We start from the raw sequence: 17,271 nt of genomic DNA on the forward strand, positions 1-17,271 counted from the left end.
AGATAGATACATTCCACGACTTGATAGTGGAAGATCTGTACAAAATAACATTCAATAAAGGTCAAAACAATCTAACCAGACAACAAAAGGAAACTCTAGGGGCACTAAGCAAAGACACCACAATAGAGATAAAGCCTGCGGATAAAGGCGGCAACATAGTAATCTTAAACAAAGCAGACTATGTAATCGAAGCCGAACGTCAATTGAATGACAAAGAATGCTACCAACTTCTGCAAGCTAATGCTACAGAACAACTGCAAATCAAGGTGAAACAACACCTAATGGAATGGCTGGATAAGGGCGTAATAAATGGTGAGGAATTTAAATATCTGGAAAACAAATATCCAACTATGCCGACATTCTATTGCCTTCCAAAAATACACAAGTGTCAAGATAAACCACCGGGGAGACCCATTGTTTCTGCCAATAATTCATTATTGAACCAATATCCTCTTTCTTGCTCCCCTAGTCAAGGACTTCAAATCATATTTAAAAGACACAACAGAACTCCTAAAAAATCTTGAGACCTGACATGTAAAAGCACCTTTGTCGTCTACATGGTCGAATGCCCGTGCCACAAGAAATATATTGGCAGTACCATATTTGAGGTAAAAAGGAGAATCCTGGAGCATAGACATGCCACGACTCATAATTATCGCACGAATGCAATTGCCAAACATATGTAAAAGTACCATGACAACAATAGGGAAACACTGCGTTTTTGTGCCATTGATCAAATACCAGCATCAGAGAGAGGTGGAAATCGAACAAAGTCCCTCCGACAAAGAGAATCACATCACATCACATTATCAACTTCAGAACATTGGACCCAAAAAGTTTGAATCAGAGTGAGGAATTGTATGTGCACCTATAAGGACAACATGAAAAAAGAGATATAACTAAAATAATGGAACACTAAACCTCACCAGAGAGAAAAGAGAAAAAAAACATACACTAACATTTACCTGCAAATCTATCTCACCAGAGAGAAGCAATTGTTAATACTCACTCTAAATAAAGAGGATAATACACTCTGTAAAACCGCAGAAACAGCAACAGTGACTACCTGATTAAGGCAAGAATACAAACTCACCAATGAGATTGTATCACTCAGAAACACAAGGAAAATAGAACTGTGTATGTCAATTACCACATTTCTAAATACCCACTAACTGGAACAATATTTGTTGCACTTTTAACTAACTGGTCAGGACATTGGAGTGAAGGAACTTCATTGACCAGAATGCACCAGCCACAAGCATCGCGGTGCTTTAAACATAAAAGAAGGCTAAGGACAAAGCACAACATCCCGTGAGCAAGCCTCAGGTTGAGGTGAAACGCGTCGGGCGTTTTTGGTTTGCAAATAAAGTCGCTGTAAGTTCTAAAACGAAATCTCGAGTGAGTGCGTTCTTTATATGCTATTAAATTAGCCACTGCATTAATATTTTTCGGTTTGACTCTACCGAAAAGAACGCACCGCGCCAAACGGAGAGCGCTGGCGTCCATGTGGGTCGATCAGGAAAGGAGAGAGAGATAGATAGATAGATAGGATATATTTATTTTTTCTATTCAAGTGCACCTGAAGCCATGTGCTTCGTTTCTATATTATATAATACATACAATAGTAAAGTTTTTCTCAAATGCATCTTCACTACAAATAAGTTGTTTTAAAAGAAAGGGATTAAAGAAAAAACGAATACAGGAAGGCTTCAGAAAATAGGGTATAGAAATGAAAACAGATAATTAAGCAAATCAAATAAGTCTTAAAAGCTCTTCTAAAAGCTGTATGATGCTTAAGTTATCAGACGTGAATGGAGAAATCATTTCAGTGTATAGGGCCCAGATACCTTACTGAGCTGCTGTCATTGTGTGCAAGTTTAATAGCACTGACACAACTAACGAAGAAGCTTTTTTCAATTATAGGAAAGACCTGCTCCCATGGCCAATGCTTGCCTTAAAGAGCCAGTGTTGCGCACTAGAAGGATGCAGCCAGCTTTAAGAACTGATCATAGAATTAGGTCTACAAAAACTATCCTCTTCAATAACCAAGTGAATTTTACCAATTTAAGTTCATAGATAAGTATATAATAAAGTAACTTTAACATGTCAGCTGATACAATCTCTTCCTACTTAAAGGAGTTCCCTTTCCTACACGGATCCAACTTTATTGAAAGTTAATACTTTGAACAAGCATCCAGAAGGCGTGGTGGAGACAAACACAACAAATGAATGCCTAAGCCTATAGGAAGCACTCTGAATTAAATGTATGGATGCCATGAGGCAAGGATGTTCAGACCAGAATATAGACATCAATGATAGAGAACAATACAAAGGGGCTGTTTAAAGCAATCCTGGAGTGGATCAGATGGAGCAGAGACATGTTTTTAATTGGCAAATATGCAGCCAGCACTCAATGTAATCAACTGTATATAATGTTGTGCACAGACCTAATTACTTGTCTTCATGAAATGTCGGGTTTTAAATGATTTACATAATTCTTATGCCATGCATTTGCATTTCATATTTAGTTACTACTGACCATGTCAAAGGAATGAAGCTTGGAGCCACAAAAACAAAATACAGACAAACATCATAAACATTTTTTTAAATCTATCCAATCAGTATAATAAAAGTCTTCTTTTCAATCACAATTGTAGCACTGTGGCATCTAAACTTAAATTTGAAAAACAGTGACTCAACGCAAATGCTCAGGCAATTGGTTCCACAGTTTGGCTCCAGTTAGTCTATGACCGTCAGCAAACAATTTAGCTCTTTGCCATTTTGGTGTGACCAATTTAGGGTCTGCCATTACTGCAAAACACATGCCTGTTGTTGAAACTAAAACTGTTGGTCAATTAGGGGAACACCCTGGGTGGATTACTGGACTACACAAATGACCATGAGCATTATCTGATCTTTAACCTGAAGCCATTCTAGCTGTTCACCAAATATGTTAATTAGTGCAGGCCAATGACTGCTCATATAATGTGAATTTCAGCAGCTTGTAACCTATCCTTTAAGCAGTGGAGCAAATTCAAGTACACTGCCGTACAAAACAGCAATCTAGTTAACAATACCCCTTTGACCAATGATGCGACTGAGGTCGTGCTCAAGAAAGGCACAATTTTTGTTGGATTTTATAAGTAATAATGGGCAGTATTAACACTAGCGGATCCTTGATGATCAAAAGATAGATAGTTGTATAAAACAAACCTTGGTTCCTCAGTGAAAGTACAAGCTAAGGTGAACAGCCTACGGCCACAAGCCATTCAAAACTTTGAAGAGATAGATGTTCCTTCAGTTAATGACACTCATGATTGTTGTAGCCAAGTTGTAACTGATAGACAATTAATGCACCTCCATACACAGTAGCTAATATTTGTGCATCACTGCAAAAATGTATAACAGGCAATGTCCAGCAACGATTTTAGCAAGTGAAGTCATAAGGGTAATATACAGCAAGGGAGAGAGAGCAATGCCCTTGGGAACACCAGGTTACCTCGTTCCGGATCAATGCAAACGTATCCAGTTGTATATGCCTCAACAGCATGCAGGCAAGTCCACCAACATGGCACTAACAAAAGCCTATCTCCTTGCCAGCTTACAATCCTTCAAAAATGAACTACTGAAGGTTACCAGTGAACTCCTCGCCCTTTGCTTAGACCTGGGAGAGAAAAAATCATGATACTAAGGGCAGATATAGATTCAGCCTGCCCCAGAGCCGTCCAAGTGTAGGGTCAAATACAGATACAAAAAGAGATGACCAAAACCCTAGTAGAAGAAAAATGCCACTTTGCATGCACAAAATGATGCCATCAGCAGGAATTTATACGGCCTTGAATGCCGTGCCCAAAAAGAAAATGTTAGCATGTAAGGCCTGCAGAAGGGGCAGAGGGTACAAACCTAGAACCTTTCATGTGAGTTCTCTTTGCTATAAGCAGGAAGCAATCAGGATCAAATTAAGCTGGACAGAGTGCACACAGTAGGGTTGCAAAGATATTGAGAAATGAGCAGACTACGTCACATAGCGAAATTTCATGAGTAGCAAATTAAGGAGAACGAGATAATAGCAGCAACAGAGAAGGACCAGGCGAGTCACAGTGGTTAGACTAAATGTCCCAAATAAACGCATCAAGGGGTGCAACTTTAAGAAAGATAAAGAGGGTAGCTATCCAAGCCAGGGAAAAAGATAGAGAAATCATCTATGGCCCCAATTCAGGTAAAGGTACCTTTTAATGCAACTCACTACATACTGACGGTGTTCACAGAGGGAGAAAACATTCACGGGTGACTTTGAGGCAGTCTGGAACCCTAGAATGGATAGAATGTGTGCAGGAACCCCACATTCAGGAGAACAGTCAAAGAAACTTAAGGGTAAATTCAAGGAAGTAGGACTCGAGACATTTGGCAGGAACATCATAAGAGGATTACAAGTTTTTCTTCCACGTCCATAAATGCATTAATGAATTAAGTATATTTTTTGTTAACAGCCCCCCCGGTACCGCTAATATCACAACCTGAGATAGAAATGATATCCATATTTAAGTCATGTTCTGATCTCAACAGACATAGCATGTACAGAGTACCAAGATGGATTTTACTTTCCTCACTTTTGAAGGACCCATGCTACGAGGAGAACTATGTGCATATATTAAGGACTGAACAGATAACAATGACACACAAAACGTTTCCCTTGCAGGCTTCTAGAATATCTTCAAGGCAGCCCTTAGGGTCCATTGTATTAGAAAAGTGGTGAGCCTTAAACATCTAGGATCTAAAATTAAAGGAAGACATAAAACTGGCAAAAATGGAGTACAGAGCACCCCCCTTGCAGTGCCTCCTGCAAACAGACACGCCCCTCAAGGGTCAAATACACACAGTAGACACAAATAAAGGTAAACTCTCTGCTACGACTGACACACATATACTGCACTCAGAGAAACAAGGTGTGACCTCACTTGCCTTGACTACTTGGAATTAAACAAGAATAGGGTTTTGTAAAAGAGATAATCCTAGACAATGGTGAAAGAATTGCCAAAGATGGGAAAAATAGGGCCTCTAGGATTACTATTCCCAAATCTACACAGTAGAACACGCTCGAGAGACACAAGATGAATACCTAAATACATGCCACATTTCAAAGGTCAAAGCCAAACAAGTATCTGACTTGGAATCGCCAATATCAAAGGACGATATTAAGCGTCCATTAAAACTTTGAAAACAAATAAAGCTCCTGGCCGCAATGGCTAAATGGACAGTGAGTGATTCCACAAAGCCTTTGTAGGACGGCATTTCCCATCTTCAAGCAGCATACAACTCCTTCTCCACTCTCCAAAACTGGAAAGGCGACAGCTACAATGGCTGAAGCCAAAATATACTCAATACACAATTAAGGAAGGGATCAAGGGAAGCGCTCATCATACAGACCTTTAGCACTTATAAACATTGCAGCAAAAAGAAGTTATTGACACAACACCTGGAAACTGTACTCTCAGTTGTCATACACTCTGACCAAGCAAGATTCAAACAAAACCGCCAAACTCATGATAATATTAGAGGAATGGCCCACCTGGTAGAGAAAGCAAAAACGAAAACAATGCCCGAGATTATAGCTGCGTTAGATGTACAAAATGCGCTTGACAGGGTGGACTGGCACTTCCTGATAAGTGTTTAGATGAGGTGGTTTGGATCTGAATTTCATGACATTTGCTTTAGGGGATATCAGGCACCCACATCAAGCGCTGTGCTTAATGGAGGGATGCCTGGGCCATTTTTGTTGGGGTGGAGTACACGTCAAGGGCGACTCATATCCCAGCTCTCCTTTTCCCCTAAGTATTAAACAATTATCAAATCAAGTAAGAGAAGATGAGGGGGCGAGGGGGAAATTGCAGGTCTACAATTTGGTCAGGATGAGCACAAAATCATGCTCTTCAAGGATGTCATACCACTGACCCTGGTGACATCAGTGAGATCTGTAGAAAAATGCCCCTTTTGACATGGTCACCCCTACTTTTTGCATGGTATCTGATGACAATGTGAGCGAAAGTGCACTGGGTTCATGCTAATCACGTCCCCAGAGCCAGATCTCTTTCCCTAAACTGTACAATTGTTCCTCAATTAGCAATACCTTTAGCACCCCCTGTAGGTCCCTAGTAAATGGTGCCTCTGGTAGCCAGGGCCCGGAGTACTAAAGAGGGTCTCACAGGGCTTTATTATGTATTGCACCACCCTAAGAGACCCCTCAACGCCAACATGCAAGTTGCCACTGCAGGCTGCATGCTGTGGTGCAGAGAAAAGTGAAGACTTAACATGGCACATAGCCTGTGCGTCATGCCTGCAGACCCTGTATGCAGTATAGGTAAGCCACCCCTTCAGAAGCATTACAACCCTACGGCTGGGTGCACTATATACTACATGTGTGGACATATCTGCATGAGCAGATATACCCCTGTGATATCTAAGTCAATTCTTTGACATTACATGTGAACATGGAAGCTATTTTGAGTACATGTGCTGGACACTGGTGTGTACGTGTTCCCCAGCTACATCATGGCTTCACTGAAACTAGAGATGTTTGGTATCAAACATCTTGCATTAATAAGCCAGCATTGATTCCAATGACAGATTTATTAATATGTGCACACAGAGGACACCTTATAGGTTCTCCCTGCAAAACCTACTGATTACTAGTGCGCTGGCTGATGAGTGCAGACCAGCCTGCCACCACAGACAGGTTTCTGATCCCTGCAGGTGAGAGTCCACGCTCTCTGAGGGCGGAAACAATGTCTGCTCTGGCCAGCGGTGTTATCCCCTCCTCCAAGCTGGATGGCTAAGATAATCAGCATATGAAGGCAAGAGGATTCAAAGGCCTCTGCCACCTTTGATATGCCACCCAAGGCTTTCCCAGACAGGAGGAATGCCACCCCCTTCCCATGGACCCATTTGGTACCAGAACAGGTGGTAAAATGATCTAGTCAGGAGGCGTGTTCCCCTTTCAGGCTAGTACCACCTCTAAGGTAAGCTACCTGATGTCAACACAACTTTTAGAGTTCCACCATCTTCTGTTTGGTGGAATTGGGCCTTCTGGGTTAGGGACATGCCCACTTCCGATAGATAGTGGTCTTCTAGAGGGTGTAAAGGTAAGTATCCCATTGGCTACTACCCGTCACTCCCAGAAACAACCCTAAATTGAGTATTTAGGTTACACCCCTGACACCAGGTACTGAGATTAGACTGATCAAGAAGAGGAGGACACCAAGAGCTACGAGAACTGAAGACTGCTGTGGACTTTTGGTGCCAAACCCTGCAGGCCAAGCTAGTCTTGACAAACTCAACCTAGCGACTCGTCCTGCAGTTGACCAGCTTTCAAGAACCACAGGTAAATACCAGCCCGTCTCAAATTGGAAAGCAATCTCCCTCGGAGTAGAGGAGCTACTTCCCTGCAGCCTGCCGGCAGCGAAATGCTAAGTACCCCCACCACCAACTGAGAGGCCACCAGGACCAACTGGAGCCACACAGGAGCAATATTCAGTGTACCGGACCCCTTGCAGCAAACCGAAACCATGAGAGTCTAACCAGGACTCCAACGTCTCCAAGACAAAGCAGCCGTCTAGGGACGTCAGCGCCGCACTACCAGAGTGGCCTAACTATGCTGATTTTGTACCCTCAACCGGCGAGACCTAAGACCGCAAGGTTCCAAGGTGCAGAGAGCCCTGTTGACATTTCCATGCACCGAGCACCCCAGCCCAGATACAGACGAACCAACTTTGCTCCTTTGTCCTAAAGGCCCTTGTGATCCAATCCCCCCCCACTGTGAGCTCCCAAACTTGTCCCCAAGTCCCCCTCTGCAGCCTGTTTCTACGTGGCACCCCAAACTCTGCACCTGGATGCCGCAGGGCATGTAACAAGAATATACTGGTAGTACTTTGGACCTTGGCCTACTACGACCCTGAGTCCCGAAGAAGACCCCCAGAAACCGTACACAGTATGCTACACATGCCTTTTCTTCCACGGGAAAGCACTATGAGTAAAGACACATTTAAGGGAACACTGCTAAAATCAATATGGTAAAAATTGCCTGTGTGTGTGTGTGTATAAACAAATGCTAAGCAATACCCTCCGATATGCTTAACTGCTCACCCACACTACCAAAACAGAGAGCATTTGGGATATAATGTTTGCCTCTGTAAGCCAACTGGAGTTAGCCTGGACTCTTACCACAGAGTACCTCTTTTTGGTCTACTATATAAAGAGTCAGCTTTCTACACGGTCCATCCCAAACTACCATCCCAAAACGAAGATTTCAAGAGAGTCTGACAACTTAAAATGAATACAACTAAATCAGAACTGCTAAATCTGGCCATTGCTTACCTGGGGGTAAGGACGACACCAAACATACTAGATCTACACAAAGCCAATCTGATTTCCCCATTAATGGAGAACCAAGGAGTCCTTCAGAGAGGAGTAATACCAGTGTCATGGTTAGACAGGATTAATGTTATCAGAAATGAATGTGCTCCCTAGGATACTTTACTTGTTCCCGGTCTTGCGCAAAGCAATACCCTATAGCTTCTTCTCCACTTTAAAGAGAACAACCTTTATTTGCGGACTTTGACAGAGAAGATGGATGGCCCCGCTACTAGGTATGCACACCTAATACAGAGCTGTACACTTTCTGGTGCTAGCACAATGGAGCACCCACGAATCAAACAAAATATGGGTACACATGGACAGAGACGGATCAGGTCTCTTACTTTGGGACCCTATATGGAAACTCAGACGAAACGGACTAACCAACGTTTACGATAGCACCCCAATGAATTCCACTCTTACAATCAGTGACAGGGTAAATAAGATCCTACATTTGACTACGTACCCCTCAACGTGCACCTTAACCCACTTTAATTCCTCCTTCACCCGAGCATTTGCCTCAGGATCCTTTGATGTTCGGTGTAAAGGAGAAACTGTATGAGACTTCAAAGTGGGAGAGAAAGAGAGGTTGCACAATGCAGATACAATACTGGGTCTAAAAGCCCTCACTTAAAAAAGCGGTAACAAGAGAACTCACACAGATAAAGTCATGTGTGAGTTCTCTTACTGGCATGAATGGAATTATTTCTACTCTATACCAGCTTCTCAAGGAAGTAGTATAGATAACTGACACACATACAAAGATAAATGGGGACCCCTTATAACAAAAGAACACAGACTCAATGGTCACATTTGGAAAGACCTCACCAACAGTATGTACACTATACAGGATAGAGTGGCTCACTATAAATTAGTGTTTGTGATCTTTACCCAGTCAAGCTACACAAATTGTATCCTACAGTTAGTTCAATGGCTGGAGATATTGTGAGGGATATGATCCGTAACAGGTGGGAAAGTCCCAAGATAAAATCTTTGTGGAGGGAGGTCATGACTGGTCTCTGGTCTGTTCTGGGGCACCCTCCTCTGTAGGAATCATCATATATGCTTTTGGGGTTTGGGACCAGGGTCCCAGGCAACCCCCCCCCCATTCCCACGTAAGCAGCTTAAGCTGGTGTGGGTAGCCACTGAATGCCATGGGCTGGTGAAATGGGTCGCAGTAAACATTATTTTTTTTTGTTTATGGGCATCCTCTGGTGATATAGAGACAAAGTACTCTTAAATAATACTGGTAGAAAATAAATAACAGAGGGTTGTGTGATGCGGACAGACATACAAAGGAGAAAGAGAAAGAAAAAAATATGAAAAATCACAAAAATTGGGGAATACACAGACGGCCAAGAAGAAAAAAGTAAGCATTAGAGAAAGGCGAGATGGATAAAGTAATGATGAAAGGCAAAAGATAGGTAAACAGAAGGAAGAAAGAAAGAATTGGAGGGAAAGGAAGAAAGGAAGGAAAGCTAAAAGGAAATAAGGAAAACGGCTAAAAATATGGATGTATGGAAAGGTGAATGGATTAAAGAGTGTCAGGATCGATAGGACATTGGGTAAATGAATGGAATAATGAAGAGTGGAAGAGGGTGAAAAGTGAAAGCTGGATGGATGAAAGTATGAGTAGATTTATATTTGGACAGATTGATGGGTGAATCTGTGAATGGATGGATGTACTAACGTATGGATGGGCAATTAAGGAGTGAAGGCAACTCTCCCAATGAAGGTGGGGTTTGATTTCCTCATATGCTCGTGTGAGTAGAGGTATGGTTCATGTGGGGATATTTTAATTTTCTGGCTTCTGCCTTGGTTGGGACAGAGAATAGGCAGGGTCAGACTATAAGAGACAGACTATGAAATTGCCTGGGTGCCTCAAAGACCACATTTTCAGAATTTAGGAAGAAAAAAAAGAAGAACTCTCAGGTATTACACGAAGGCAGTCACATTTCTGGAATATCATAGCGATGGAAAATCTAGCATGGCATGTCTGAGAGCACTAAAGACTTCAAAACATTACGGGGCCCTCTAGAAGAATACTCGAGGAAAAGAACCCTCTCGGTGTCATACCCACCTACGTTTACAGTGCTGAAGCAATTTTATCCTTGAGAAAGGTAATGAGACGACGAGAAGCCACATATAAAACCGTTCAAGGTGTTAAGGAGAGCAGAGACCATGTGATGTAAGCTAGTCAGCTGGGTAACCGACATACTGGAGATCCAAGGAAAATATGTATATTATGAAGTTGTTAGCTAACAATGCATCCGTTGTATCTGAACATGTGGGTTTTGCTGAAATCCAATAAAAGGTTATGGTTAAAAGAATTTAAAAAATGTAACGTGGTCCTAACTACAACTACCCAGTGGCGACTGCCACTGCTTGTGGGTCTGGTAAAGTAAGATGCTCGACCGATAGGTCCAGTAGCATAGCAATATGTTGACTTTTCCAAGTCTAATTTCATCCTTTGGACACTATTAGTAAAATGTAGAGCAATAACAATAAGCAGGGATTTTAATCAAACAGCAGGATGAATGGTAAATGTGCACGGGAAACCTAACTAATATAAATAGAAGGAATTCAAATACAGTCATTATTTCCATAGTATTGTGCCTGTTTGCACTGGAACAGAATTAAATCTATGCCAAAAGATCACAGAAAGATTGCGGTCACTGACCCTATGACTTGTTGGATTTAATCTAAAAGGAAGTAGGGCACTGTTTCCTCCATCGTTGTTACATGGAAAAAAGTAAAGAATCTTTCAAAAGTGTTCGATTTCAGACTCTAATGTCGAAGGGAATTGAAAACAGTAAAATTTTATCCTTGGACTCAAAGAGACGGCATGTAAGTCAAGACAGGACTGCTTATGTTTGTCAAAACAAACAACTGCTTCTTTTTCTATGCGTGCCAGTAATGTTAAGTAAGACTGCACCATGTCATTACGTCAAGCATGCCTGAACATGGTGGGCTGAGATGCCGAGACATTTTTTCTGGCGGACACCCAGGAGTTTGCACTGGTAGTGTGATTTCGATGAGTGCTGCAAAGATAGATCATTATTACGTGACAGGAAGAGTCCCTTGGTACAGCCCGGTTCCGCTATTTATTTTTTTTTAACAAATGACCTGTTAGTTGATGTGGTGTGTTTTTGCAAAAACACATTCAGTCGTTGGTTGCAGCCTTGCTTTACTCTCTAGCGTAGCATATGATAGCCTGATTTTTTGTTTTTAACTTCTTTGTACTATGCTTCCCTTCTTTACCTACTATTTCGAGGACCTTACTGCTCAACCAGCATTAATAAATGGGGCGTGTACGGCCCAAGGGATGCACAGCAGTTTTACGGGCAAGTGTTGGCCAAGACCTTCTGATATATATACATATCTATATATCCAGTGCTTGAAATGGACAAATAGAAGTGCAGGTTCTCTGCAGCAGAGTACCTGCTTGTTTTTGAGAAGTGTCGGTACTCTCCAATTAAAAGTATAGCATTTCTCTTGAGAAGTGCTGGTACTCCTCCACTCAAAATAAAAAAGTGCTGGTACTCCGTACGAGACAGTACTGGCCCATTTAAAGCACTGTATATATCTATATAATTATTGTTGCAATGCGACCCCTTACGAAGATCGGGAAGTGCTCTCAATCAGCTAGCCCAGCAGGGATGGAGGACTGATTCTTCCAACCATACGAGCAACCGTTTTGTGCTCTTTGTGGATATTATATAGTTGTTTATTTATATATTCGGGGCTTCTGGCCAGACCTGTTCATCCATTGGTTTGTTGATGTAGAATTTACTTTTTTCTACGTGTGAGCCCACTTCTATCAGCGGCTAACCTCACTGTGAGTGACGGCATTTTGCTCCTTCACTAGAAGCACATTTTTGCTTTTAGACAATTTATTTTTTATACTGGTGGCTCTCTCAACAACAGTTTTACAAAAATCGTAACAAAACAAAACAAGCCTCGACAAAGCAAAAATGCATACAGCCAATGTCATATCTATTAGCTTTGAAAATGCTTGGCCCATATAGTGTTCTTTGCTTTTTTTCCAGACTTCAAACTGCAAAACAGATTCAATGTAGCTTGGGCAATCCCCAGGAAGCAGGCCTGAACCAAACCTAGATGTAACCATCAAATTCCCTTGGTGGAGACCACCACCAAAGTAAGTTGCAAGATTTTTACTAACCTCTTATAAGGGGCTTATCCTCCATGAAGAAGAAGAAAATGACTATGGTAGTCATGTTGTCCGTTCGCAAGCTCAAACTATGCACCAGAGAGCTAGTGACAGGGTAGACCAATGCAGGGTGTGGGTAGGTACTGCAACGACCACAGCCAGAGTGCTAAGACTTCTAAGTTAGTTTAGCCAGTAATTTCCACATTCACTGAAGGTCCTGGATTTAAGGTCAATACTACAGCAAATGTGTGCTTGTGGACTACTTTCATCTTTTTCTAGGGGCAGAATGTGAGAAGCTGGCCTAGTATATGATGTCCACTATTCTAGTTGGCACCTTGCACCAGTCCAAACGACCCTTATTGATGGTAGTTTATAAGGTCAACCTTATAGAAAGCTATCCAAGTGGTAGCTGTGAGAGCAGCCTTCAGGCTAAGACTTGGAGACGAGTTAATCAAGTTGTTTTACCAATTATAATCTCTTGAATGATCAAATGAAAGCACACGACACAAGGTATATATCAAATATATATGTATTTCTTCTAAACACAACCCCTCTGCACTCTTTATGAGGTCAGAGGTAAAAGTACAATATCAGGAACATAATTAGCATACGATAAGTTGCACGGTATACGTTATGCCCTAGGGGCCTCACAAACCATATACTAAAATAGTGGTATAAGAACCACGTGAAAGTTAGAAAGCAGGCCTAGGGCCTGTGGAATCGCTGGGGCTGCCTAGAACCATCAAAGGTTAGGATGTAGGAGGCCCACGGGAAACGCGTGCAGTGTCTAAACACAGCCGCGGATTACCATTGACTTTGTATGGAGAAAAAACAAGTTACAAAGTTACAGTTTAAGGGTAGTTCTAAGTTAACTACGATGGAACTCTTTTAGACTAGGACACTTCGAGAGTCAAGACCCACGGGAGCACCAGGGTACTCGTGTTACCTCACCCAGGGAAGCCGGGTGCATAGGTGCCTTTTGGTGTTGGGTTTCGTTGTCGATTCCAATGGACAGCTGTGAAGTTCTGCAGGCAAATAACAATACGTGGGTAAAGGGCCCAAGGGATATTTATAGACCAGACTAGGTAGTATCCCTTTGTAGAATTACATGAACAACAAGAAAACCTAGAGGTCTCTGTAGGAAAGTATCATGGAAATTCCTATTTCCTTAACCCGACGTCTAACCTAGTACATCTAGTTGGAGTGAAGACTAAATAGTTCTCACAGGATACGAGAAACCAAAACGGGGGGCCACCAGTGATTGTAGATCAAAAAACCTTTTGTAGGATTCCCATCAAAGACTTGTGATGGTCAATGTTATCATTTGGTCATCCTTAGGGTCGTGTGTCTCTGGATCATTGAGACAAAGATCGTACCCTGTGGTGGATAAGGGTTCCGACCCACAATCACTGTTGGACCATATGATATTGATCTGATGGGATCTAGTGCAGTGCAAAAAATTATAAAGAGTGGTGAATTAAAATAGGATAGAGAACCTAGAGACGGAATTTTTAATAGGGAAGGTCTCTTCCTGTTAAAAACAAGAACAGCGCAATATCATAGAAGTTTAAACAAATATCTGCAAGGGGGCCAACATGTTTCAGACTAATGGGACAAAGGGACCGAGGCTTTCTTCAGGGCCTCTGTTCTCAGAAATAATGCTACTGCATATAGTGCAATTAATGTGTTAAAGCAAAAATAGTCAAAAAACAAACGTGAATATCATTCTTTAACAGCAAAGGATATATATTTCTGACGTCGGAAATATACAGGAAGAGACCTTCCCTATTAAAAATTCCGTCTCTAGGTTCTCTATCCTATTTTAATTCACCACTCTTTATAATTTTTGCACTGCAACGATGACGCTACATTGTTAATTTGATCAATAAAGTGGGGCCCAGTCTGCGCGCATAAAATAAAACTATGGAAATCTACTATAGGTAAGTCTCTTCAGGCCCAATGCGGCAAACATCTACTACACCACTGGGAACCAATAATCAGGGGCATTCAGAAATCATTAGCCAATCCTCTATGACATGGGTGCCCTCTGGAAAGAACCTCCAACAATACCCAATCTATCTTGATCAGCGCACAGCAAATTCGCAAAATGACAAAAGCATGCCATAAGACCCATAATATCAAAGTCGCTCTACAACAAGTACTCAAACAACTACTAAAAAAATCCTAACTAATTACTGTTTAATGCCTGCTCAATGTTTTCATCATCAAGAAAACTTTATTTAGGTAAAAATACCATAAAAAGTATAGTAAAAACATATAAAAACAGTACACATGGTTGACATTATAAATTGGTTAATACAAAAATAGTTTCTAGAGCATTTTCCAAGTGGGCACAGTTGAGCATAATTCATACATGTGAAAACCCAATTAAAATAATGAGAATAAAAGCATTATAAAAAAAGTACAATAAAAGGTCTTTGGCTGACATTCCAGTCATATGCCACGGGGGTGTTGCACAAGAATATATGTATATACCCTTATACTCATTCAGCAAAGTTTCTGCGCTTGTGCCACATAGCAGCCAGAAATTGCGAAACGGCAAATACAATAAATTAAGTTGTGTCAGCCTTTTAACACTCTAAGTGCTTGCATACAATGACAAAAGCCCAGATTTTTACACAGGGGTACGAGCCAATACCTCCTCTGTTTGTCATACGCTGGGCAAAAAAAAGAAGACATGGAGCTCAGTTTCAATCTCACAATTGCAGGCTGGGCAGTTCTTCAAAGCACGGAGTGACCACTTGCTGGTAAAAACTCGAAAGGGTATAACACCATGCCTCAGTTGAACATACAATTTTTTTGCTCAATGTTCTATATTGTTAAGGTTTTAATTATGTATACAATAAAAGTATTATTACTGTTCAGGGCAGACCTTGGCTCGGCTCTCCCGGTTAATGTGTGACCATCTCTACTCACCCAGATCTACAGCCTGAATGTACTTGTCCAGGGCCGGCTTCAGCTGCTGTTTCTGCTGTAGGCTCTGCGCCTCCTCGCACAAGGTACGCGCCAGGCTCTCTCCAGGTAAGATCCTCTGCAGCAGGCTGCCCAGTATCACGTTCACTCGAGGGCAGCCGGCGGGCAGGGGCGAGCTCTGGGGACCGCACGACGGACACTGCTGGAGGGGTGCCTCGACTCCGGGCACAGGCCGCAGGCAGCTCCGGCACAAGCTGTGGCCGCAGGCCATGGTGACCGGTTCCAGCAGCAGGCGCCTGCAGCACGGACAGCACAGCATCGGGGGGAGGCCTGCCGGTCCAGAGTCACACTCCACCGGTGCAGCCGGTAGGTCCTTCCCCCGCAGGCTGCTCGCCACGCTCATCACCAAAGGCCCCAGCTCCTCCGGCCGCAGCCTCCCCAGCGCCGCCGCGGCGCTGTAAGAGTCCAGAGCCTCGGACACGCGTCCAGTTCGGGCCAGCGCCTCCCCCCGCCGCAGCCACAGGCTCCGCTCGGGCCTCGGGAGCTCGGACAGCTCCGAGGCGTAGATCTCGGCTGCCAGCCCGTAGTCCCCGGCACGTGCCGCCTCCTCCGCCACCTGCAGCATCTCCGAGGAGACCCCCAGCTCCATGGTGGGGAGAGTGTGGCAGGTCCCACCGCTCCCCTTAGTCGTGCATGGTGGCCGGGAAGCGAAGTCCGCTCTCCCGCCCCTATCTCCCCATTGCAGAGAGGGGTGACTCCTGTCCAGAATACCCCGGCCTTGACCGCTATCTTACTGTCTACAATTTCTTCTTCTACGGGGGCATTATGCCCGCAATTACGAGCTTTACGGGGCGCAGAGATGATATGTAACACACACAGGAGACTTCAACCTTTCAGGGAGGCGGAGACATTCCTTGGAGTGTCGGACGGAGTATGATGCCCTGGCATTGGTTGGCGGAAGTCTTGGCGTAGGATTGGCTGATGTACCTCCTGTCAGTTGTTCGCTGGCACTGGAGCTTTGTTGGAAGGTGTTATGTATTCAGATATAGTATCTTCGCTACATAGCTCGTAGCGAGAGTTAACCGAGTTCAGTTTATTTTTGCACCCTGTCAGAAGCTAGTCTGGATGTCTGTAGATGCCACTGCATCTAATGAGCTCTCCGTAGACCTGGGAGGATTCCGCCGGTGCCTCCTTAATTCCATTGACGTGGTGGCGCTTGTGGGGCCACTCATCCTTATATTCCGACCTGGCAATAAAACAGGCTGATGATGCGCCAGATCCCTTACTCCACTGACGAACAATGTCGGGGAAACTGAACCTTTCCCGAGGAACACCCTGGGCTCCCTGTGAACTCCTGCGTTTTAGGAAAATAAATGAATGTTTTTTATTCATTAAGTATTTCACGTTCTATGATTCATATCTAATGTCAGCAGCTCCAACTTCTTACTGGACTATAATTTCATAAGTGGTGACAATAAAGTCTCCTTTCCTCTTGTCCGTCTCACGGTTTTGATTAGCGCAAACTCCTCTCTAATATGGCCGCTGCGTTCGCCAGTGACGCCTGCTTTCTATCAGCGGCCGACCCGTTGTTTACATTACAGTCTTACATAAGTTATGTTAGCTGTACTTCAACGGATAACGTGCCAGCAGATATTGTAGCGTACAAATTTCGCTGGGCGTCTCAGTCTTGCTCACTCCGCCCCCTCTCTCCAAGTATATAACCTTACTGTATTCGTCTCTTTAGCTACTTTGCTGGT

General features: G+C 43.1%; 1 protein-coding gene across 2 annotated transcripts in view; it reads right to left on the reverse strand.

Moving 5' to 3' along the window:
* Positions 1-16,438, reverse strand: part of LONRF2 (LON peptidase N-terminal domain and ring finger 2) — a 203,813-nt gene extending 187,375 nt beyond the window's left edge. For both annotated transcript variants that reach the window (XM_078658018.1, XM_078658017.1), the window contains exon 1: positions 15,518-16,438. In XM_078658018.1, the coding sequence (XP_078514144.1) occupies positions 15,518-16,163 (646 nt within the window). In that variant the 5' untranslated portion in view covers positions 16,164-16,438. The remainder of the gene's footprint in view (positions 1-15,517) is intronic.
* Positions 16,439-17,271: the final 833 nt, after the last annotated feature.

This window comes from Lissotriton helveticus, chromosome 8 (genome assembly GCF_964261635.1).
Source record: "Lissotriton helveticus chromosome 8, aLisHel1.1, whole genome shotgun sequence".
NCBI lineage: Eukaryota > Metazoa > Chordata > Amphibia > Caudata > Salamandridae > Lissotriton > Lissotriton helveticus.